This window comes from Lichenostomus cassidix, chromosome 6, assembly GCF_008360975.1.
Source record: "Lichenostomus cassidix isolate B80296 chromosome 6, HeHo_3.0, whole genome shotgun sequence".
Taxonomy (NCBI): domain Eukaryota; kingdom Metazoa; phylum Chordata; class Aves; order Passeriformes; family Meliphagidae; genus Lichenostomus; species Lichenostomus cassidix.
The window spans coordinates 33,418,930-33,443,329 of NC_139487.1; the positions used below are offsets into that span (position 1 = coordinate 33,418,930).

Genomic DNA, 24,400 nt, shown 5'->3' on the forward strand with positions numbered 1-24,400 from the left:
TCAGCTATCCCAGTGCTACTCACACATTACTCAGACATTACACCAGGCTTGTTACAGTTAGTATTGGAGAAAAAAGGGGCTCAGGGAAAAGGAAATAATAATAATAATAATAATAATAATAATAATAATAATAGTAAGTGTTAACAATGCCATTATTGATAAAATATTAGTTTATATGAATAGGTGCTGTTTAAAATGTATGTTATATACAATACATAATATAAATATGTATATAAAAAGTAACATCTACATGATCCATAGGATCTTTTCGGTTGGAAAAGCCCTCTGAGTTCATCAAGCAGGGTTTCCCTGGAGAGGGATAGGAGCTCCATGGAGATTTTCTGCAAAGTGTGGCCATCAAAGCCAAGCTTTTTCCAGGATTCTCCATGGATGATTATCAACAAAGCAGCTCAGGAGAGGAAACAGAACCTGGTGCTTTATTTGAAGGGTTTAACCCCCATCAATTCCAGCATCAACAAGCCTTCCAACAAAAGCAGGAGTGAGTGTGGGATCAGCTCTGGGGTGGCAACTGCTGGAGCAGGCCCTGTGCTCACATTCAGCTTTTAAACTCGGAGCTTTAATAGAGATTTTCCAGAAGATTGTCAAGATTAATTTGGATTCAGGTCCTGCAGAGCCTGCCCAGCTTTAATTTTAAAGCAAATAATGTAAGGAGGAAAGCAAGGAGCGTTTCCTTGCAGTGGCTGAGCTGCTTGAACACAAGCTGTGGCTCATTAGAAAGGCTTAAGGCAAGCAAATAATTTTTTTTTTTTAATCTTAAAGTTTATGAATTTAGGAAAAGGATTTCTTCCAGTTGGAGCACCTGTAGGAAGGTCCTTAAAAAATGTTATTTCCCATTGGGTCTTCCACTTGGGCTCTGGGCATCTTTAGCTGTCTCAAACTCAGTGTCAATCCCTTATGGAACATTAAATGCTCATTTTTAGATCCCATTTGGCACATTAAATTCTCATTTTAAAATCCCATTTGCTGCATGAAATGCTGATTTTTAAAGATGCTTTCCTTCAAAATGTTTCTAAGGAAAAACAAGTTAAATCCTGACAAGAAGGAGCATTTCAGTTGTTGACTTCATTCTTTGCTTTTTTTTGGGGGGGGGTGAGGCTTTTTTTCTTTCTTATGCTAATGCATGAATACAAATGCTCTTATTAAGAAATAAATGGGATAAAAATAAAGGTTTAAATGGTGGCTGCCCACAGAAAAGTCAGTGGAGTTGGACAGGATTATTTCCTGCTGATACTGGTCTAAAAAGTCATTCTAACTATGGCGTTATCCCAAGCAGCAAGTGAATATCCTCTTTCCCCTAATTTTTCTGAGGAACCAGCCCATAGCTCCCTTCCCAAAGTCATCAGGTGATCTTTGACGGGATCAAAAGCTGCCCTAATTCCCTGGCAGCACCTGATCTGAGGAGGGGCTAGAAAACCAGGCTGGTTTTTGATCCCTGTGTCTACTCTGCAAGGCAAATCATAGTGATTCCCTTTGAAACGCAGATTTTTGGTAGCTCATTATGGGAATAAATCAATATTAGATCATAGGGCAGCCAGCAGTGAAAAGTGAAATGTGATTTTGTGCTGTAGGTTTAGTAACTCCTGATGGTACGGGGGGGTTTTGTTGAATTTAGCTGTAGTTTTTACCCCAAATTGTGCTTTTTGTGTGTAATTGAGTATATTTGTACTTCCACAAGTGCAGTGAGGTCACACATGTGCTAGAATCCACTCTACCTCTCACTGCAATACTCATTGATACAGCCTCACAGTGATTTCTTTCTCAAGTCAGCCCTGAAAACCATTCAATTCCATTAAAATCAGAATATTTCAGTTAAGGAAACAACTATTGATTAAATACATTTGGCCAGGGGAGATGGCCAAAAGTAAAAGATGGGGAAAAGCCTTGTGCTGTGACAAGGCTAGATCACCAAGTTTTGAAGACCAGAATGCCTTGAATGAGTAAATATTGCATTTTTTTTTCTTCCATAAAAAAGGCTTCCCAAATGAAAAAAGCTTCCTTCAGTTAAAAGAGGCCACAGGTTCTGGTCCATGGTGTAAATTCCAGTTCATCCAGGGCCCTGGAAGCAGCCAGGAGAGCTGGTGAGGGATGTTGGGTGTCAGGAGAGCTGGTGAGGGATGTTTGGTGTCAGGAGAACTGGTGAGGGATGTTTGGTGTCAGGAGAGCTGCTGAGGGATGTTTGGTGTCAGGAGAGCTGGTGAGGGATGTTTGGTGTCTCCTTGGAGGCAGGATGGAGCTTTAGGGCTGGGTGCTGGGAGGAAGTCCCCACTTAAACAAGCTTGAATCCCATGAATGAAACAATTCCTTGGGCAGGCATGGAAAGGATTCCAAGGGGGCCTGATGATGGGAGAAGCTGCAGACAGTGGGGATCTCTCTGGACATCCTTGCACCTCCTGGGCTCACCCTTAAAGTGTGAACCCAGCCTGCCATCCAGGTTTTTGTGGGATTTCACTCTCCCTGCATGGAAAAAAGCTCTGGAAATGGCCCCACCTCTTGCATGCCTGGTGTGTTTGGGTTTTGAGCACGTGATCTGAAATCCAGGATTGAGGGCATCCCAGGGAAGCTGCTGAGTGGGAGGAACTGGCTTTGCTGCTCCACAGTGCACAGGCAGGCGCTGGAGCAGAACTGAAATGATGCTCCACGGGATCAACTTGGCCATTCCTGTCTGCCCCTTAACAGGAAAAATTGTCTCTCGTGTCTCGTGGAGAAGGCCAGGGTCAGGTGTGTCTGGAGATGCTTTTTGTGATGAATTGTTTCAGCAGCCACAGTTGAGGCTCTGTGACCCCCTGGGATGCTGGGAATGGATGGGAAGGGGCTGGGGCAGCTCTTGCTCAGGAATAGTGGGTTTGTGTTGGCCACACGTGTTTTAACCTCAGGAAAATCCTTCTTGGAGACAATGCACCTCAGGGAAAGGGGGCAGAAGGGAAAAGAAGGCAGGAGTGTCAGGTACCTGTTGATTCAGAGCATGATGGAAGGGGAGGATTAATTCCTTCCACTTTGGTGCCAGCTGGATTTGAAATGTTTGTTAATATACACTGGAATAAGTCAATACCTCATTTTAATGTTGCTGATTCATAGAATCGACAAATGGGTCAGCTTGGACATCAGCAGGAATTTCTGCATGGAAAGGGTGCTCAGGCCTTGGCAGGGGCTGCCCAGGGAGCTTTGCAGTCTCCATCCCTTTCAAAACAACTACATTTATTTTTACCTTGCTATTTTTGATTTCCAATTTTTTTTTTTTTAAAGGATGAACGTCACTTTTTTTTTTTTTTGCCATCACTCCTTATTTCTCCCCACAATGAGAATCTCATTTGACTTTTCAACACCTGCAGGGTGTGATCTCAGGTACAGATGGATCAACGGGGTGGAATCACTGGTAAACCAAGTGTTCCATGGTATTATCCTGATGCAAACAGGCCCAGAATCCAAGCTTTTGTCATCCCAATGGTGCTGCAGAGCCTCCAGGGCTGGTTTCATCCCACATCCTGCCTGTTCAGGGAAAGAAAATGCCTCTTGTCAGGAATTTTGCATTAAGTCAAGCCCAGTCCTGGCTTGTGGCCCAGGAGGACAGTGGAATTCTGAGCTCCAGAGCTGTGACAGGACTTCAGATGTTTGTGTTTGCTGCAGCACGGAAATCCAGCTCTTCACAGCTCAGTGCAGAACATTAGGCACAACTGGAGATTTATTAGGGTGTTAGGGTTTGTTTGAAGCCATTCATCCTTTCTGAATTATCATCTGGGATTGGAATACTGGTGGCTGTGCATAGCAAGGGGATTGCTTTCCCTCACTTGCTAAAATGCAGTGAGGATTGGAGTGGTGGGAGGGATTGGAGGGAAAGATTGGGTTTTTTACTGCCAGTATTACAGTAGATGCAATTATTAAATATTTTGATCATATTCTGGTGCGACTTGAAATACAGGTGGTGTGATCTCTGAGTCAGGATCTGCAGCTCCACCCTGCTTGGCTTCCTTCAGGTTTCCCTCAGCCCAAAATAATGGGACAAGGCTTGTTTGGGTGTTATTTTGCTGAAGTTGGTGAGACTCTCTGGGGCTGGGACCTGTCAGCTCTAGAGGCTGCTCAGGGAGTTGTTCACCCCTGTGCTGCAGCAGAGGAGAGAGGAGCAGCCATGCTTGGTATTCAGGTACTAAAAATGATGGACTGTGGGGAATTGCAAAGGAGGAAACGTCTGGAGGTGGAATACAACAGGTTTTACTCCTTAATTTATTACTGGATCCTGAAACTGTTGAGAACTATTGAGTGGTTTGATGTTGTCCCCTCTCCATTAGGCCATGGATATTCCCAGACTGTCATGCTCTTCTCATTCCCACACTCAACATCCCTCAGGGTGTCACCAGGGTGCCTGCAGAGTTGAAGGACCTTCAGCTCCTTCTCAGTGATCAGTGTTGGATTATAAATCATTCAGCAGTGGGTTGGAAATCAAGCAAAAGCAAAAGCACAGGTTTAAGATTAAGATTCAGGATTTATTGCACCTGAATCTCTCAGTCTCAGCAAGGGATGCTCACCTCAGGCATGATCAACGTGATTTGGAGATCCAGGTCTGTTCCTTAACATTCTTTCTGAAGTTTCCCCATTAAACTCTCCTTCCTCGTGGGCTCGAGAGCTGTTTTGGGAGCCCTTGGATGGCATGCAGCCTTTTGATAATCCCAGATATTTCAGAGCTCGTCCTCGTGCCTGACATTTGTCACAAAAAGCCATTTATCCCCCTCCCCAGCCAGCTGTCACCCAGACAGGGCCTATTCTTGTGTCCATTCCCATGCTCAGATAACAAACACATCCCTCCCAAAGCAGCTGACAGTCTCCTCAAAGGAGAAGCATTTCAGCAGGGCCACGAGTTTGCTTGAAAACATTTTGCTTTTTGAGCAGGCCAAGAGAGGAACTCTTCCTGTAGTGGTAAAAAGGCAGCTGGAGGCTTCCAAAGCTCATTTCCTTTTGTCTGGCTCATAATCACATCAGCTCTTGTGTGATAAGAGGATTATTGTCTTTATCAGTAGTATTATTTTTCAAATAATCATTTCCTTATCATTTATAATATTTGATAGTTTATAACTATGAGTATTTTTCAGATAACCTAAGCATTTCCTGGCAGGTTACAGGTTGAAATTTAGCTCCTGTATCTTGTTTTTCCCTCTCTTCTAAGAAGAAATGGCTGAATTTCCCTGCAGTGTCCTTGACTGCATCTTATTAACCATGGGAGTCCATGGAAGAGAAGTGCTCCTATGGCAGTGTTGGGTCTGCCAGGGTCAGAGATGGCTTTGGGTGATGTTTGCTGGGATTTCTCCTCCTTGCAAAACTGTTCATTGCCTTGAGTTGGTAACTGGAAAACCAGCTGAGGTCTCCTGAATAATATTTCAAGAGAAGAATTCCAAAGGAAAATATGTTAAAATCCGTGGAATGTTAGGGAGAGAAAGTCATGGAAAAAGGGCCTGTTCCTGCACAGCTGGTGGAAAAGTTTGAGCTCAGCCTAATTATAAGCCTATAATTATGAGGAGGATGTCTCAGGCTCCCTGTTTGAAAACTCTGTCTCCAAAGTGCCTTTGGAGCCCAATGAAAACTCTGGAGTTTGCCTGCAAATCTGCAGTGCCAAGCAAAGCATGAATTTGATGGAAAATGCAGCTTTGGGGCTGAATAAGTCATTGACAGAATATCTTAGAAATGAGGAATTCTATCTCTTTGGGTGCTGGATTCCTCAGGATGAATTGCAGTCTCCATAAGTACTTAGCAGTGCATTAACTTGGAGTCCTCCTTTTTTCATGAAAGATTCATTGATGTTTCAGTTGGCTGTGAAGCTCTTTGGGGTTTCCTAAATGGGTTTCTAATGGAAAGACCCAGCATTTTGCACATGCAAAACTTCAGACTTGACTTTGCCATGGCTGCTTTCTCCTGGCACCAATTCCCAGAGAGTGCAGTAACGTGGTGGTGGCTAAAGACAGACTTCAGGCTCTGTTCGAAAGGGAGATTCAGACACACAGCTCTAAAATGGATTGCCTGCCCTCAAACATGGGTGGAAATTCAATTGCCATGGCTGGGGAAGAGAGGAGAACTTGGGCCCAGCTAACCCAGCTGGGGGTGAGCAGCAATCCGATGGAAAAATGGAAATTGATGTGCCACTTGTCCCTGAAATAGTTTTATTTTTTATTTTATTATGATGAAGCGTCGTGAAAAACCTATTTCAGTGAGAACAAAGATTTCATCAGGAGCCTGATGAGCTGTCACTTCAGTTAACTCTTAATAAACACAGAGCCCTTGAGATGTGTGTGTTGGAATGAGGATGGTGTGATACTGTTTTGCTGATGGATCCTTTGGGAAGGGAGACGTGCCCAAGCCTAGGTGTGTGCAGGCAAAACCAAAACAGCACAGGCCTGGCTCTGAGGAGCTTTGAAATGAAGTGAATTATTGCTTCCCCTGCAGAGGGAGTGTGAAAAGTATGAATTCATCCAGACCCTTCTGACAGAGGATTTTAATCTTTGTCTGGGTGAAACAGTTGCTGAGTGCAGCCCAATCATGTCCCACATACAGACCCGAAATACCCCAAAATCGAGAGGAAGGACAGCAACAATCTTTGGAGCCACCTGGTTGCAGCACAGGACTCAGGAGCACATTTGCACTGGGAAGTGTGTGAGAGTCTAAAGACCAAATTAAGTAGAGCTCCTGGCACAGTTCCAAGCTAAAAGCTCATTAACTCCATCCCTGTGCTGGGCTGACCTCTGGGCCGTGTGTGAGGACACCCCTTTGGCTGCTCTTTGGCAGGGAATTGGGAGCTAATTTTGGCCTTGACATTACCAAATGATGCTGTGGCTTCTCCTGGAGATAAAAAAGTCTGCACTGGAGATGAAGCCCCAGCTCAGGAAAAGCTGCTGCTTTGCTGTTTGGATGCAGTGCGAGGTGTTAGGGGAATATTGGGACAATATTTCATTCCATTCACGGGATAGCAGCGATGATTCATGAGGAAACGAGATAGTCCTGTATTTAGGTTGTGTTTAGGTTGTTTCTCTGCAGAATGTGCAGGCTGGAGGATGTGTAAATGTGGGATTAGTGCAGTGGGTTGATGTCTATACAATTTATATCCTGTGTGTTGCTGTCTTGGAATTATTTGTTTCTCATGCTTGCAGCTTGGTGAGCTCATCAATGGCTAATCTGGCAAGTAAACCAAGAAATTCGGTTTAAACAAGCATTTAAAATGAGTCCCAAGGTGGTAGATTGTTTCATCCAAAAGCTGTCATCTCCAAACCAAAACCAACCCATATTTTAATTAACACTCATCAAGAGCAGCTCAGAAAACCCAGGAATATTTGTTTCATTATTTATTACAACACTCATGCAGTTTGGTCATTGCAAAACTACTCTTGGGTAGTAGTTTTCCACAGTTTTCCACGTGGATTTGCTTGGAATATCTACAAATTGGATAAGTTCTTGTTTCTATGCTTGAAAATTAGAAATGATGCTTTGTGTGCATATGAATTGACTTGATCCCTAAATGGCCACAGATGAGAAAAGTGGTCAATTGATTATCTACTCTTTTGTGCCCCTAACTCACAGTGACTCTCATGTCACAGAAAATTCTCTCTCACTGCTCAGAGCCACCGTGCCTGGGGCAGGAGGAGTTTGCTTCAGGAGCAAGAAGACCAGCAAAAGGGAAAGGCTTTTAATCATTGGCATTTTCCCCTTTATTGAATGGAAAGTGTTAAATTCTTGCTGATTTGAGGAAAATAGAGAATGTGGCTCCTCTGGGAACTTCTGACTGAAGTGAAAAATGGGAGGGAGTGGAGGAACCTTCACCAAAGTGGAGAGGACTGGAGCTCTGCTCTTTTTTTCTGTCTGTTTTGAGTCCAAGCAAAGGGGATTTGTGGGTGGAAGCTCAAGATCAAGTTCTTTTCTCTCTCTTGAGCCGATGACCTAAACCTTCTGCTCGGGTGGAATGGCTGGAATCCCTGGCAGTGTCCAAGGCCAGGTTGGACACTGGGGCTTGGAGCAGCCTGGGACAGTGGAAAATGTCCCTGCCATGGCAGGGGTGGCACTGGATGGGCTTGAAGGTCCCTTCCAACCCAAACCATTCCATGGATTTCATATTCCATGACCAGGGCTAGACCCCAGCACTGTGGTAACCAAAGTCAATAATTCTGAGGTGGGAGGAGGAGGAATCTGTTACATTTTCCTCCTGTGAAGAACTAATCCGTGAGAGCAAAAGATGGATTTTAATTTCTGCTTCTGGACTCAATTTGGAGAAGCCTCCCAGGAGTCTGGAGAGGAGTTAATGACTCACAATGTGCTTAATGACCTGGTAAAGTTACTAGTGCTGAGCAGACAGAAAGTAAGAGTTGGGCAGAGTGCGATGAAAGTTCTTTAGCTGAGATAAAAATGGAAGAGGAGGGGAAAAAGCACTGTGGTACCACAGGTGTCAATGACAAGGCCAGAAAAAAAAGTGGATTTTTATAGAATCATAGAATCCCAGAATTAATTTAGTTGGAAGGGACCTTAAAAATACCTATTTCCACCCCCTGCCATGGGCAGGGACACCTTCCACTGTCCCAGGCTGCTCCAAGCCCCAATGTCCAACCTGCCTTGGACACTGCCAGGGATCCAGGGGCAGCCACAGCTTCTCTGGGCACCCTGTGCCAGGGCCTGCCCACCCTGCCAGGGAACAATTCCTTCCCAAGATCCCATCCATCCCTGCCCTCTGGCACTGGGAAGCCTTTAGAAGGTAAAGGACAAGAACAGCAGCTCCCTTGGCCAGGTTTTCCAAGGACACCTGTGCACAGCAAAGTCAGGGATGAGTTTCTGAGCCATAAATAGGTGTGGAATTTCTGTCCTGAGTGGGAAGAGGTTTAAAACGCTCACAGTTTCCCCTCTGGCATAAAGGCTCCTCAGAAAAGGAGTCACGTGGGTAATTTGGCTACCTGGGCAGGATCACCACCATGGAATGGTGGTTTTGGTTTGTTTTTATTTCAGGGAATTAATTCTGCTTTCACACAGGACCCACGTTGTTGTTAATAATGGTACAAATCCCATTTTTGACGTGAGCTAATGTAGCCTTAGTCATGTTCCTAATAGGAGCATTTTCTCTTCAGCACCTTTCAAAGTTCCCTAAATGGTGCCATTTGTGCTCTGATCTCTTAATGTTTTTATGTCCAGGCAGAGCACAAATGTGCAGACAAAAACCAGTCTGGTTTTCCTGCACTGAGTCCATTTGCACATCATAATGATCATTTTATGCATTTGTCCTCTCCTTGCATGGGATGAATTTTTAATGTGCAGGCAGAGGGTGACATTTTTATTGCTTTTACGAGCATCAGGAATGCATTTTAAATTCAATTATGTACTGTGTCTGCAAATACCACACAAGTGACTTGCCAATAAATACATCTCGTGGATTGCTGCAAACTAAGGGGGACAGTAACCACTGGAGTGACTTCAGTGGGCCAGTTTTTGTCACTCCAAAAAATACAAGTTAATGCATATTAGGAGGAATAATTTAAGCTTTGTGTAGACACTGATAAAGCGGCATAATTACTTCTGGAAGGGGATGAAGAGTTTCTGCAGCTCAATGAAGACAAACTCACCGGGTGCCCCAGCAGCTCAGAATGCAATTAGAAATCTGTGTTTTAAAGGGTAGGGGAAGTCAGGAAAGGGCACTCCGTGCACTGAACAGGAGCTCAAGGAACTTGCAGGATTTGTGCTGTTGAATTGAGCTGGAGATGAAGACAAATCAGGCTTAGGCTGAAGTGGCCTCAGAGGGATGGTCAAAAATCCTTAAGTTGTTAATAATTGAGCAAATTCCAGCTGACCTGCCGCGAATCACCGTTCTGTTAAGCTGCTGACAAGCAGGGTGAGCAGAAGCAGCTGGCCAGAGCTCACCAGGAATCAGTGAGATCCTGGTTTAACAAGAAACTCCAAACGGCTGGAAAACCAGGCAGGTAAAATCCAAAGCAAATTGGGATGTGAGTGTGCAGGCACACCCATCCATAGGCACGGGATTTGTAACGCTCTGTGGGGAGATAAAGGGTGGTGTTGAAAAGAAAACAATGTCTTGCCACTGGAAACAAGGAAATAAAGTGTAAGTACTTGTCCAGAGGAGGTAAAGGCAGGAGGGACCAGCATTTGCTTCCAGGGCATGGAATAAGGGAGTGGTTCAGGTTTGCAGGATCATCTGCTCCAAACCCTGCTTTAAAACAGCTGAGGTGGAGCTGATCCCAGCACCCAGAGAGATCTGGGGGGAGCAGATGCCCTGTCCAACACAGCCTCTGCTCCTCTGCAGCTGTGGGGATGGGAGATGCTCAGCAGCTCCTGGATCCTCTGAGGAAACCTGGATTTACCCATCCAGGCTAAGGGGATTTACCCTTCCAAACGACGCCAGCAATCCAGGACCTTCTCTTCCCCTGTGGTTTTAGTTTCCAGGTTAAACTGATGCTTCAATAAATCCCCATCCTTCACAAAGTGTTCCCAGCACTGTCTCCCTGAGAATCTCCTGGAACTGAGGGCAGTGGATAAGGGATTGTGTCCCTGAGCCTCTGAGCTCCACTACAACCCCCACTGAGTTTTGACTGGAGAAAGGAAAAAGCACCTCTTGGTAAGAAAATATCCAGCCTTGTGTCCTTGGCTCCCCTATGGACAGAGCTCTGCCCCACGTGATGCTGTTCCAGTCCTTTCCTTATTGCTGGAAATGGGGAGATGAGAGAGAAAGCTCAGTTTATGGCATTTCTAAATTCACTGGACCTTGCCTTCCTTCACCTGGGAGATGATCTTTGCCATCTGATCTTCCTCTCATGCTGGTAATAATCCCTCTGAATCCATCCTAAGTGACAAATGTGCTATTCCAAGGACACTTCATGGGATTTTGGGGGGATGTTACTGGGCACAACCTGACTGCTGTGTTTTAAATCAATCCCTATGTGCTTACCCTGGTGTGGCTGCCCTGCTCTCTGTGCCTGGCCCAAACTTGAGTTGTTGAACACGTGTGGGTCATTAAAGGGCATTTTGTTAGACATTAATCACCCCAGAGGGGTAAACTGAGTCATCTGCAAACGTGTGAAATGATCATCAGTAAATCTGGAATGACAGGAACCAGACATGGATTTATGGGAAGTGCTTTCAACACCTGTTGCTGGCTCCTTTTAACTGTATTTTGATACCTGTCAATGAGTCAGATTTTAATCTGAAGTGTTTCCTCCTAAACACATTGAGTGGTGGCTTTAATCAAGATGAAATGTGGCCTTGCATAAATCAAAGTACAGAGAAAATAAAATCTGCCAGCCAGCCATGATCATGTCGTGATGAGCTTCTTTCTGTGGAAAAATGAAATAAAATAAAGCTGACTGGCATAAATTATAGATAAAAATCATTTCTGGTGGGGTGGTGGAGCCACAGTTGGATGAGGATGGGCTTTGGGAATAACCAGACTCCTGGATGCTGCTGTGGGAAAAGGGGCAGGGCAGGATATCCTGGATTACAGGGCTCAGGGCAAGACTTCAGCACCAAAACTGGCTTCATTCCTTTTGGGTCCATCTTCCCTGTCCTTTCCCCTTCCCTGACCTATTCATGGGCTAATTTGGGGTCAGGTTTCCCTTCTGATTTCTTCACGTCTTCCACAGAAATCCTGGAATTCTGTCCTGCCTTTTAGTATTTCTCTGTCCAAATATCAGCCAGGGAGCCAACAAATATTCCCAATCAGTGCAGTTTCAGTATTGTCTTCAGCACTTTTGGAACAGGACAAGTGGAAAAGGTTTGGAAGTTGAACCATGGGCTGAGGGAATGACAGAGCAGGGTGCTGTGGAATTTCCTCCCTGGGATACAGAGGCATCCCTGCACGTGCTGACCTTTTGTCATCTGTTGAGCAGCAATTAATTAAACTAATTGGTGGGATTTAGTGAAGCTTTCCCATTGCAGTGGAGAAAAGAATGGAAAATAGGGACGTGCTGGAGAGAGCAAAATGAAACATCTGTTGGGATTCCAGTAGGGACAGATCCAATGTGTGTTAGATCCAAAGCAAAATTCCCCAGGAGTCTCCATTCCAGTGGCAGGAGAGGGACTGCTCCATGGATCAGCTGATCCATGGCCACTTGGTCTCACTGCTGACCACTGACCAGAAGGTTCCTCCTCTTTTCCAAACTGCTTGGACCTGGACTGTGTTGCACTTTCCCCTCATGGATCATGCTCCAGTTGGAAGCTTGGGTGTCATGCTCCCCACAGGGCTGGGATGAGCCAGTAGGATCAAAAATCAGGATCTGTTTTGGGATCACCAGCCCCAGATGGGCTGTGCTGGGAGAGGAAGGCAGGACTGGGATGAGCCTGGGGGTAAGACCAAGAACTGAGGGTTGGATTTGGGATCACCAGCCTGGGAGAGGAAGCCAAGAAGGTTTGACAGCAGCAGAACAGAATTGTATGGAATTATTGCAATTGACTTCCCAGCACAGGGGTTTCTTTTTTGTTTATTTTGGGGTTTTTATTGCCCATTATGCTGCTTGCCTGTCTCGAATATTCCCAAGATTATGTTTTCATAAACAATTGGATTTTCGAGCCGTGTGTGGAATCTGTCAGCCTTTATTTGATTATTTCTCCAATACAATCCAGGCCTCTCCAAGATCCTCAAGCCTTAATTCATTTCCAGCTGCAGAGGCTTTGCTGTGCATTAGGAAATTTGGGACTCCAAGATGTAAAGGGAGAGTCAACAGCAGTGTAAACTCTGGGATTAAATCATCGTTGGTAATGCTGCCAACCACAGGGTCACCCTTGCTAACTCCCTGTCTAGGAATGTGTTGGGCAGGATATCTAGGGGTTTTAATCCTTCTTGTAGTAGTTAACAACAAAAAAGGTAGATATTGAGATGGTTTGGAGAAGTTGCCTGGGAGAATGTGAAATGCTGGTGATTTAGATGTTTTTACAAACATTTACAGCTTCTCTTTCTCTGTATCCATGTAATTCTGGAGGCAGAAAATGATGGTGATCTCTGCAATACGTTCATTTAATGGGGTGGTAAAAGGAGGATGCAGCATTTGGCAGCAAACGGGGCTGTGCTGGGAAAGGGTGTCAGCGGCTCTGTGAAAAAGAGATGATTATGACAATTTGCTGTCAAGTGCAGCACAGATCTCTTAGGGACAAGACTCCTGCCTTCAGTTGGTCTCGGAGATGTTGTAAATACCCAGTTTGGAGGAAAGGGACACAACACACAGTGCATGCAAATGCCGCTTGTCCCTTATTTACACTCAGCACGCCTTCGAAGCATTGATCAGTGTTAAGGATCTCTTTTGACACACACCATGAGGTCACTCCAGAAAGATCTGTTTTCTACCTTACGGGTTGCAGTTGAACTTTCAGTCTGCAAGGCCAGGTTGGGCAGGGCTTGGAGCAGCCTGGGATAGTGGAAGGTGTCCCTGAACATGGCAGGGGTGGAATGGGATGAGCTGTAAGGTCCCTTCCAACCCAAACCATCCTGGGATTCTGTGGTTCAATCAAGAAGCAGAAATTTGGCTTGGTGCACCCACTCTGGGTCTGTCCAGAGGCTGAAGGTTTCACTTCCCATGAAACCCCCCAGACAAAGGGGGAAAATGCAGAAGAGAAACTCCTTGACAACAAACTGTTTTGAAGAGGTAATTACAGTGCAAGGCAGAGACAATTTAATTTCAGTTGTATTGCGAATGCAGGATCATGAAAAGCAGCGTTCAGGGCTGTGAGGCTTTGCATGACAGCTTTTATCTTTAATCATCAGTGTATTTGCACCAAACAAAGTGTGGCCACAGGACCACAGCAGTAAGTGTCCCTCTGTGCTGGCACAGCTGAGGGACCTTGAGGGCTGTGTCCAGTTCTGGGCCCCCAATCCAGGAAGGACACTGAGGGGCTGGAGAGTGTCCAGGGAAGGGAACAGAGATGGGAAGGGGCTGGAGCCCCAGGAGAGGCTGAGGGAGCTGGGAAAGGAGCTCAGCCTGGAGCAAAGGAGGCTCAGGGGGACCTTGTGGCTCTGCACAACTCCTGCCAGGAGGGGACAGCCAGGGGGTCAGGCTGTGCTCCAGGGAACAGGGACAGGACAAGGGGAAACGGCCTCAGGCTGGGCCAGAGGAGGCTCAGGGTGGACAGCAGCAGGAATTTCTGCATGGAAAGGGTGCTCAGGCCTTGGCAGGGGCTGCCCAGAGAGCTTTGCAGTCCCCATGCCTGCAGGTGTCCAAGGAAGGCCTGGAGGTGGCACTGAGTGCTCTGGGCTGGGGACAAGGTGGGCATTGGGCACAGCTGGGACTCCATGGGCTTTTCCAGCCTCAGGGATCCTGGGATTCTGTGATCCAGCAGTGTTGGAAAAGATGGGTGGGTTGGAGGGTAGAAAAGCTCCACTTTGGGACTGCAGGTTGAATTTGATTTGCCAGTATGAAGAAATGGTGCCTGCTAGATCCAAAATCATCCCGTAACTTCCTCCAAGGATTACAGCAGGAGCAGGTTCCCTCTGAGGTGGCTCAGGAGCAGCAGGGTGAAGCCTGTGCCTCGAGAGGAGCACCCAGAACTGTGCCTGCCCAAACTTCAGGGCTGCTCCCATCTGCTGCTGCTGCTGCTGAGCCTTTGTAGCTCTTTGGGTACAATTGTCCTGTTCAAGATGAATCATCCTGAGTGAATCCATGTGGAATGGGAGGAGGGGGCTCACATACCTGCTAATTACTCTCCCTCCCTCTCATCCTGACAGCAACAATTGAACTTTTCTTTGCAATCGGTCCCATCTCCCCAGTGGCTGCCAAAGGAGATGCAGTGGGAGGGCTCGGTGTGATAATGAGCTCCTGTCAGGCAGAGGCAGGGATTGACAGGAGCAAGGCAAAACACTCATCCAGAGTGCCTGATCTGCCTGCTGAACACAAACAGTCGGGCTGGAAGAGGGGCCCTGGATGGGTTCAAACCCCACACAGATGGGCTGTGCAGGGCCGTGGGTTAGTGGTGGACATGGCAATGTTGGACTCTGCTCTCGGAGATCTTTCCAGCCTTGGTCATTCTGGTCCTTCTGAGATCATTTCACATTCCCCACAGGGAAACGGAGAGGTTTGTACTGGTGAAGTCAGCAGATCCCTTGGCATCCTTGGTATCCTTTCACCACAAGAGAGGAAAATACAATTCCTGGCACTTTGTTAACTTCAGTATTTGCTCATCAGAGATAAGCTCAGTTCTGCTTCTCTCCCATTTTTCATTGTGTAGCAGGGCGTTGGATATAACCTCATCTCTGCAAACAAACGTTCCACAACCTCTTTTCAGGACTTCATTTCCCTGATCAGGGCTGTGTAATAAGTGGCAGAGCTTTCAAATTGCGGCTGTTCGGTTTTCAGCTGCTCCAAAATGAGTAATTGTGGGTTGTTTTTCTCCCTGTGTGGTTTTAGCACAGCAGACAAATCATCTGCAGCACCTGCAGAGCAAATCTGTTCTGTCTTCCTGAGGCTTCTGTTCCATGAGGTGCTTCCAAGGCCACCCCAAAGTGAAATTAATGGGAATGTGAGTGTCTGGTCTGTCTCCCTCCCTGTCTCTTCCTCCTGGTTCTGTAATATTCTTTAAGCTGTGTCCAGTTCTGGGGCATCACTGCCAGGGAGACCTTGAGGGGCTGGAGCCTGTCCAGGGTAGGGAATGGAGCTGGGAAGGCTCAGGCTGAACAGCAGCAGGAATTTCTGCATGGAAAGGGTGCTCAGGCCTTGGCAGGGGCTGCCCAGGGAGCTTTGCAGTCCCCATGCCTGCAGGTGTCCAAGGAAGGCCTGGAGGTGGCACTGAGTGCTGTGGGCTGGGGACAAGGTGGGCAATGGGCACAGCTGGGACTGCATGGGCTGGGAGGGCTTTTCCAGCATCAGTAATCTCATGAATCCAAGCAAAGCATGTGGGAAATTCCTACAGGAAAATCAGTCTTGACTCAGCAATTACCTGCATGACTGGGGAAGGATTGAGATATTTCGAGGAATAAATATACCTTTCCTGAGCTTAATTCCTGCCATTTCTCTTGTGGGTACTATGAGTGAAAATAACTGGCAGCTGATCCTCCAAATATTATTTATTAATCTGACAGAAAAGAGGAATTATCTTTCAATGCAACAGTTTGCAACACAAAAGGAATTGTTCCCTGGCAGGGTGGGCAGGCCCTGGCACAGGGTGCCCAGAGAAGCTGTGGCTGCCCCTGGATCCCTGGCAGTGTCCAAGGCCAGGTTGGACACTGGGGCTTGGAGCACTCTGGGACAGTGGAAGGTGTCCCTGCCATGGCAGGGGTGGCACTGGATGGGATTTAAGTCCCTTCCAGCCCCAGCCACTCTGATTCCATGAAATGATGTCATGGCCATGATCCCAATGGAGCCAGCAGTCTCTCCCTGACACAACTGAGAGCCCAGTGGTAGGCTGCCTGTACAGCTTGAGTTGTCCAAAACACCATTTTGTGGTGATATCCCAAATCCAGGATCAGTTTGTGCTGATCACGTGTAGCCTCAGTTCTTTTGGAGCTGAGATAGAGCCGTAGGAGCATCCCAAGTGTGCTAAGGAAGGACATTAGCAGATTCCAGCCACCATTCCAATTGGGTGCCAGAAAAGAAGTTTCCGGGAACTCAGCCTTAATTTCCTTTTACTGGAGTGTTTGGAGTTTGGAGCTCTGCTGCTCTCACTCTCCAAGGCACAGAGCAGTGACAACAATTGCAATTGTGATGGTGCCAAGCAGCAATAAAAGAGAGGTTTTGTTCAGGCTTTACCCAGGAGAAACATCTGCCACCGAGCTGGATGAGCACCCTCACTGAACAGCCTTCAAAAGTTTGGGAATGCATCTTGAAAGGGATTTAGAGAGTGAATGGTGGCTTTTCTATCCTGGAGGCAGAGCAGAGCCAAGGAGTTCTCTCTTGGTGTGTGGAAGATAAATGTCCTGTCAGGCGCTGGCAGCGCCGCCACCGAGCAGGGCTGAGGCTGGGAACAACGCCTTGGGCCACAGCCAGGAGTGCCTGGGAGCCCTTGCTGCTTCCTCCGGGAGCGATCCCGTGGGATGAGCCGCAGGGATGGAGCAGAGCCTTCCTAATGGGGTGCTGCTCCTGCCTGGAAGCTGAGAGTGCCTCAGTGACTGTGCCTCCCCAGGGATAGAGCCACCACCTTTCCCACCTCCTTGGATTGGCCACACCCCTGCTTTTTCATCAATCCGTGGGTGTTTTAGCACAGCTGCTTTCCTCGAGTCTGGCGGCTGGTGCTGAGTGCATTGAGCTCTCCGGGAAAATGTGTCACGTTTGGAGCCAGCCGGAATCGCTCCAGACAGGGAGCAATTCCCCACGGGAAATTCTCCCGGGTCCTGGCTCTGTCAGCCCTGCACAATGTTCCGTGGCTGAGCGGTGGGGAAGGCAGCCAGGAAAATGTCACCTCTCTTCCTTTCCCTGCACACAGTCCAGGGTGTCACAGGCAGGGGGACTGGAGGAGGTCAGGCATGCTCCTCATCCCATTCCCTGCGATGGCAGTCGCACTCTCCTGACAAAATCCTGTTGGTGGATGGATTAAGATCATCCAGTTTTTTTGATTTTCTGCTAAAACTCAAATCCCTGGACTTATGGGTCTGCTTTGCCTCCTTGTGTGCTGCCTCTGTAGGGTGGTCTGCATCTTCCTGTGGATCCCAGGCTGGACTTTTGCCAGACGATCCTATCATTTAGGCAAAAATAATTTGCCATTCATACTTTTTAACAGCCATATCCCCCTCAAGAGCCTGGAGCAGCAAAGAGGGGCTGCAGGTGAGCAGGTCAGGTGTGAATAGCTCCATTCCATACCCAGCTGGATGCCATCACCTCATCCCAGGCAATCACTCCTCATTAAATGGAATAAGAAGCAGCTGGAGACAGTCCCTCATAAGGACTGGGGAAAGAGAGGAGAAGCCCTGTTTTGCTGAGAGAGGCTGAGTGAGCTGCTCCTGTTTATTCTATGATAGACTCTGGATCATTAAACTAGAGAAAACTTCCAAAATCATTAAGTCTAGCTTTACATGGGCAAAGTGGGAGATGGTTGTGGAAAAAGAGGAAGGAATGAAACCCTTCACTTGTGCTGCAGGGAGGGAGAAGAGTAACGAGGTTTAAACTTCATTGAGAAATTTTAATATTAGATGCCAGAATACCTGTTTTTCTGGTTGTAGCATTGTTACTGTCTAGAGGAGATGACGGGGATGTTTTAAAATCCTCATTATTGATGGGACTTAAAGAGCAGTGGGTGAAAAACTTGTTGGAGAAAGTCTATTTGATTCTGCTTTGTTGAGCAGAATAATCATTCCTGGAAGAGCTAGAGCTGTGTTTGCTGTGATTTCTTCTGCCTTCAATACATCCCAACTCAAGGGCTCAGTGTTTGCCCTTCTGTAGTTCCAGGTTTTTTATGCAGCTGTAGAAAGGGAAGTACAATTTTCCTGCCTCTCACTGTGCTGATCAAAGATTCCCTGGGAGTTTTGTGCTCCCGTTTGCCTCCCTCCCATGTGTTTTCCCACTTGGAGCAATTTGCAGCTCAGCTGTTTTGCTTTAAGCTTTCCCTGGAGAGCTAAGGCTCCAGTTGCCTTTCAGGGCAAGTACGCACATGGAAATAATCTGGGAAACACTCGTTTTTGTGCACAGCTCCTTCCACAATCCAGGCACTGCTTGGAGGGAATCAATGCTCTGTTTTATGAATCCATTTAATACCATCCTGTGGAGAGCAGAGATGGATTTTTATTGACCTGGAGACTCAACTCTTGCTCTCTTCTTATCGAAGAAACTCAAAGATTTGGCTCTATTGCCACTTCTGGCTGTTTGGGGGATTCTGGCCTGCCATAAACCTCCCTAAATCTGGGATATTAATGGTGCAATTCTATGATGTGCTGGAATTGGAGTTTGTTTTGTCAACAAATTGCTTTTCCTGTTATACTGCAGTTAAAGTTTTAGGTTTTTCTCCCTGTAAGATTTGGAATTTAAGAACTAAGGGGTTATTTCCCTGTCTTTTAACACATTTGGTCTGTTATAGATGACTTTCACTACCCTCCCTTGGATTGCACAGGCATCATTATCCATACCCCATGATGGATTCTCTCCCAGTTTGGGAGCATGAAAGGAGATATTTTTCTGCATTTATCTGGTCAGGTTTGTCTTGTTGTCATTATAACTAGATTCAGCTGAAACCCACATCACCAAATCCATCCTGGCTGCCAGGAAAAGGAGCAGGTTTCCATTTTATCTCCTTCCTGTTCAGCCCCAGAGCATGAAGAGCAAATATCTCTGGAAGAGGGAGGGGAGAAAAGCAGCTGGATTTGTGTCCTCAATAAAAGCATCAATTAATTGAGGTTTCTCTTGTATTGCAGTGTTCCCACATTCCAGAGCCTTCCTGAGGAGATCCTTAGTAAGCTTGCAGACGTCCTGGAAGAGGTGAGTGCTTTGAATATTGGGATTTCACGAGTTCAGATCCCTCTGCTGGCAATATCCAGGCTCTCCTTTTCCCCAAAGAGCAGCTCCCTAGTTGTGGAAGCACAGCAAGGCAATGAGAGGAGCTGTGGGAAAAGTTAATGGAGTTCTGGGAATTAAAGTTAATCTAGTCTTTATATAAAACAACAAAGGAATCACCCACAAAACACCAAAAAACCCCAAAAACTCAACACCAAAACCCCTGAAAAAGAAAACTCAGAACCTCAACAAACTTCCCCAAAAAACCCTTAAAACCACAAAATTCCCCTAAAAAAACTAAAGGAAAACCCCTCACCTGCACCCTACCCAAAAAAACCCCAACCCTCCCAGCCTTGCCCCATAAGTAGATGTGAAATACTTGGTTTGCATCACAGTTTTCCCCCATATTTTATTCCCCCAATGCTCCCTTCTGTGCCTGAGGAATTCCAAGTGGCTCAATATCCCAGAAAGTCGTTATTTAACCCTTCCAAAATGTGATTTAAGTGCAGGCAATGTGTGTGTGGCAGTAATTTATTTCATTCCAGCTGTTTTCCTCATCCACACCTCTCCGTCAGGGAAGATGTTCCTGTGATTTGGAGGGAAAGCACTGCTGACATTGGAGTTGATTTGAATTCCTTTTTCCCAAGCTTTGCTGGGGCCTTGTTCCTCCTCTGCCTTTTTATTTAGTGCCCAGATAAATTCTGTGGCTCCAACAAATCAGCTGTTTGTCACCCTGAATAATTGCATATTCACAGATAAGCTTTATTCCCTTTACTGCCAGGGAGTGCTCTGATTTAGGGGGAGGGAAAAAAAAAGGATATGAACTCCCTCTGCCATGAATTCCATTTGCCTATCTTGAAACCCCAATCCCAACCAGAATTTGCTTGGATCACATCACCAGCATTAAGCTCCTTATCGAGAGTTAAGGAGGAGAATAAAGGCCCTAAAACTTTCCCAGGGATGCTTAAAATTTCATGGAAGGGGGAAAAATACTTAACAAATATCAGTGAAGAAATGAGGCACAAAAGCAGAATTTGTGGGGAATAAATCTGGATTTTTTAGCATGGATGCTCCCAATTTCCTACTTGGAATCAGCCTTATTTCCTCTGGATTTGCCTTGGATTGATTAGGCTGTGTTTTACATAAATAAATTAAAAAATCACTCTCTGGTCTGTATATTTAGATATAAACTCCCACCTGGCTCCAGCCTCCTTTCCATAGGTTTCACCTGTGAAGTGTTGGAAAAACCCCTCTGGGTCATGGGATTGTTAATATTACATGGAAAAATGTGTCTGGTGGCTCAGCTGGGGATTATCTGGGTGGCACCAACAGTGCCAGTAATTTCAGTCTTTCTGGATAATTCCATTTGCTAAATGGAATGAAATCCTGAAGGGAACAGCATGGGGAGTCTGTTCCTGGCATGGCAGAGGAGTGGGATGAGCTTTTGGTGGGCATGGGTGGCACTCAGACATCTGGGCTGGCATCTCCTCCTCTCCCTCCTTTTCTCCCCTTCTTTTTGGGTTTTTTTGTGCACAAAATCAGGATTTCTTTCCCATCCTTAAGTTCTTTCACATTCTGGCAGTATTTTTCATATTTTGGGTTATTCCCTGTGCCATTCAAATGGAAAACCTTTATCCTTGTAGGATTTCCATCTGAAATTAGGGGTCCAGGTACCAATAGGTGTAATTAAAGTTGCCTGACCTCTTCTCTGAAGCCACTTCCAGGTGCTTATGATTTTACAGCTTTTCCATTTGATCTCCAATTCTTCATTGTGCCTAGAGCTGATTCTTCTACATTAAGTTCCCCAACTCCAAATTCCTAGTCCTGTTTCAAAGAAGGATCCATTAGCCTGGATGTGAGGGATGGAGCTGTTACCTGCCTAGACATCTGTCCCAGCTCCACTGAACTGTGTGGGATTTTCAGGAGAGGGGAAGGAGGCAGGAATTCAGAGAGCCTGGGGCAGCTGCAGTAACCAATCCCAGACTGCTTTGGGTGGGAAGGGACATCTAATTAGGATCATCTAATCATCATCAGGGCATCATCATTAGGGATCATCTAATTTCATTCCCTGCCATGGCAGGGACACCTTCCACTGTCCCAGGCTGCTCCAAGCCCCAGTGTCCAACCTGGCCTTGGACACTGCCAGGGATGCAGGGGCAGCCACAGCTTCTCTGGGCACCCTGTGCCAGGGCCTGCCCACCCTGCCAGGGAACAATTCCTTCCCAACATCCCATCCATCCCTGCAATATGGCAGTGGGAAGCCATTCCCTGGGTCCTGTCCCTCCATCCCTTGTCCCCAGTCCCTCTCCAGCTCTCCTGGAGCCCCTTTAGGCACTGGAAGGGCTCTGAGCTCTCCCTGGATCCTTCCCTTCTCCAGGTGAACACCCCCAGCTCTCCCAGCCTGGCTCCAGAGGGGCTCCAGCCCTGGAGCAGCTCTGTGGCTCCTCTGGATTCTCTCCAGCACCTCCAGGTCCTGTTTGGTGCCCCAGCCAGAATCAGCTGAGATTTCAAAGTTCTGTAGTTCCACATGCACAGGAGGAGGTTGAATTCAGGTCTTGCTGGCATTTTCAACCCAGGCATTTTCATCTCCTGCATTTCCTAATCCTGTGCACTTGCTGTGCCTTTGCTGCCTGGGATTTAGCCTGCTAATCCATGGAAGACATTATGTGTGGGAATCAGAGCAGTTGGAGTGAGAGAAAGCAACAAAGGCACTTGGATTTGCCTAACAAAACCCTGCAGATCAGTTTCTTCTGCAGATAATGTCAGGTCTGAAGCACATCAGGTAGATTTGTCTTGTTTGTTGTGTGTTCAGAACTCGAGACAGCTTTGACATATATGTGTGTGTGTGTATATATGTATATATTATTGCTGGATTTACAGAAATTGAAACTGTTCCAGGGCAGGCTGGCCAGGGCTTGGAGCAGCCTAGGATAGTGGAAGGTGTCTCTGCCCATGGTACTGGGATGGACTTTAAAGTCCCTTCCAACTCAAGCCATTCTATGATACCTTATAACCTATTGAAATATATAATATTTATTAAAGTTGCAATAGAAATCGATTTTAAAATATAACATAAATGTGGTTAATTGCCCTAAATCCAAATGCAAACCACTTCAATAAGTAGTCCTGGGTTAACTGGAAAGCAGTTGCAGCTTGGTAGTGCTGGGAATACCATTCCCACATCTCCCCATGTGGGGATTATTTCCCATGGGGAAATAATGGATAATTCCCCATTGGGAATTATTTCACTGGAAGCATTTATATTCAGAATTTGAATTTATTTGAATGCACTGCTGAGGTCTGAGTGCCAGCCCCAGGCAGCCTGGCCCTGGCTCCCAGTGAATCTGTGGACCAACAGCAGAGCCAAACGGGGAAGTGAGAGGCAGAGAAATGTGTTCAACTCCCCAGGCAGAGGGTGCTAGGGATGGAAGTTGTGTTCCTGCAGCTCTGGGAGCTGAAATCTAGTATCACAGCTCCTCTCTGCAGCCACTCCAGCAGCTCAATTTATGTCCTGAGTGTGGCTTGCCAGCCTTTGTCTCCTTTTTCATCCTTTTTTAAAAAAATCCCAATTAAAGAATGAATTTCATAAGGCAGAAATGATACAAAAAAAACCAACCAAAAACCAAACCAACAAAATTCTTCTGTGTCGCTCGTGGAGCTCCTTCTGTTGTGGAGAATGGGGATCTTGGAGGAGATTTCATGCCTTAATTCAGTTTTCAAAGCTGTCCTGGGCCTTCGTGCAGAGATGCCAAGCATCCCTCCTGCTCCACACTGTCCAATTAATATGGATCAGAAGTCCTTGGGATGCCTCTGTTTAATTAACACAGTCCTGCTTTTATGTGGAATCATGTGGCAAGAGTGAATAGAACAGGGAAAATGTGCAAAATTAATTAGCTTGCCATAGAATTTGCATTTTTTTAGGCTTATTTAGGAGTGAGGATTGCTCTTGGATAGAGGGAACCAGGTCCCTGGTCAGTCCTGCAGCTTCTGCCAGCACTGAGGCAGGTATTGATCTGATATGGAGACATGGGTTAGATTGGAGGGAGAATTCCAAATAAACAGGGAAGAGTAGAAGGTTTTGCTGAAGAAAAAACACTTTAATGCTATTATTTATTTTTTTTAACAAAGGAAGCACTCAGGGGTGTATTCACTGAAGGAGTTGTGGGATAGAGTAGGGAAATGTTGTCTATGGGAGCATCAAAACAGCTTCAGTCATGACTGACTCCATTGCAGAGGGACAGCTTTTTGTCTGGGGTTGTATTTCTATTGATTTTTCCAACGATGCTCGTGGGAACACATGGACTTTGGGTTTGCCGCTGCACCAGGAGAAAAAAGCTTTTTTGGGGAAAAAAAAGCATTAGGAAATAAAATGCAGCTGGGAAAGGTGGAGTGCAGGAGTCCAGTGAGGGAAATCAGTGGCAGAAGCTGCTCTAGCACTTGGATTGGGATAAATGGTGTCATTTGGAGCTGACTTTTCCCTATGATTTTCATAAATGTGGGCACTGACCCCTTGAGGGGAATTAAAAATCAGCTCCTGCTGGTGTTAGCACAGGAAAGGAGTTCATTATTCCCTGGTTCCTGCAGATATCCTCGGGAATGTGGCCATCCCTGGGAGTGTTTACTGCCCATCCTCTGCTCTCCTGCAGTGCTAGAAATGGGGCAGGATTGGGGTTTTTCTTCCACACAATTCTGCCTAACTTACTGTTAGAAAACTCCAGGTTTTCTCCTGGTGGCACCTGTTGGGTTTTTGTCAGGTGCCAGGAGCAGCTTTTGGCCTCTGCCAGATGCACTTTGCAGGCAGGGAATGATGTTCTCTTTTTAGCTAACATTCAGGAAATGAATTTTGAAACCTCTCAAGAAGCAGCTTCTGTTTAGGCTGAAAATCCCAGTGGTATCAGAGGGATCTTTTTCCAGAGGCTTTCCACGGGAAGCTGAATTCCTCTGGAGACAGGGGAGTTCATTAACATCTCATTTACTGTCAAAAGTGCCCCTGCCATGGTCTCTGGGCTCCTTCCCTA

General features: G+C 46.4%; 1 protein-coding gene across 3 annotated transcripts in view; it reads left to right on the forward strand.

Moving 5' to 3' along the window:
• Positions 1–24,400, forward strand: part of PRKG1 (protein kinase cGMP-dependent 1) — a 295,495-nt gene that overhangs the window by 191,065 nt on the left and 80,030 nt on the right. For all 3 annotated transcript variants that reach the window (XM_085064468.1, XM_085064466.1, XM_085064469.1), the window contains exon 5: positions 19,304–19,367. In XM_085064468.1, the coding sequence (XP_084920594.1) occupies positions 19,304–19,367 (64 nt within the window). The remainder of the gene's footprint in view (positions 1–19,303; positions 19,368–24,400) is intronic.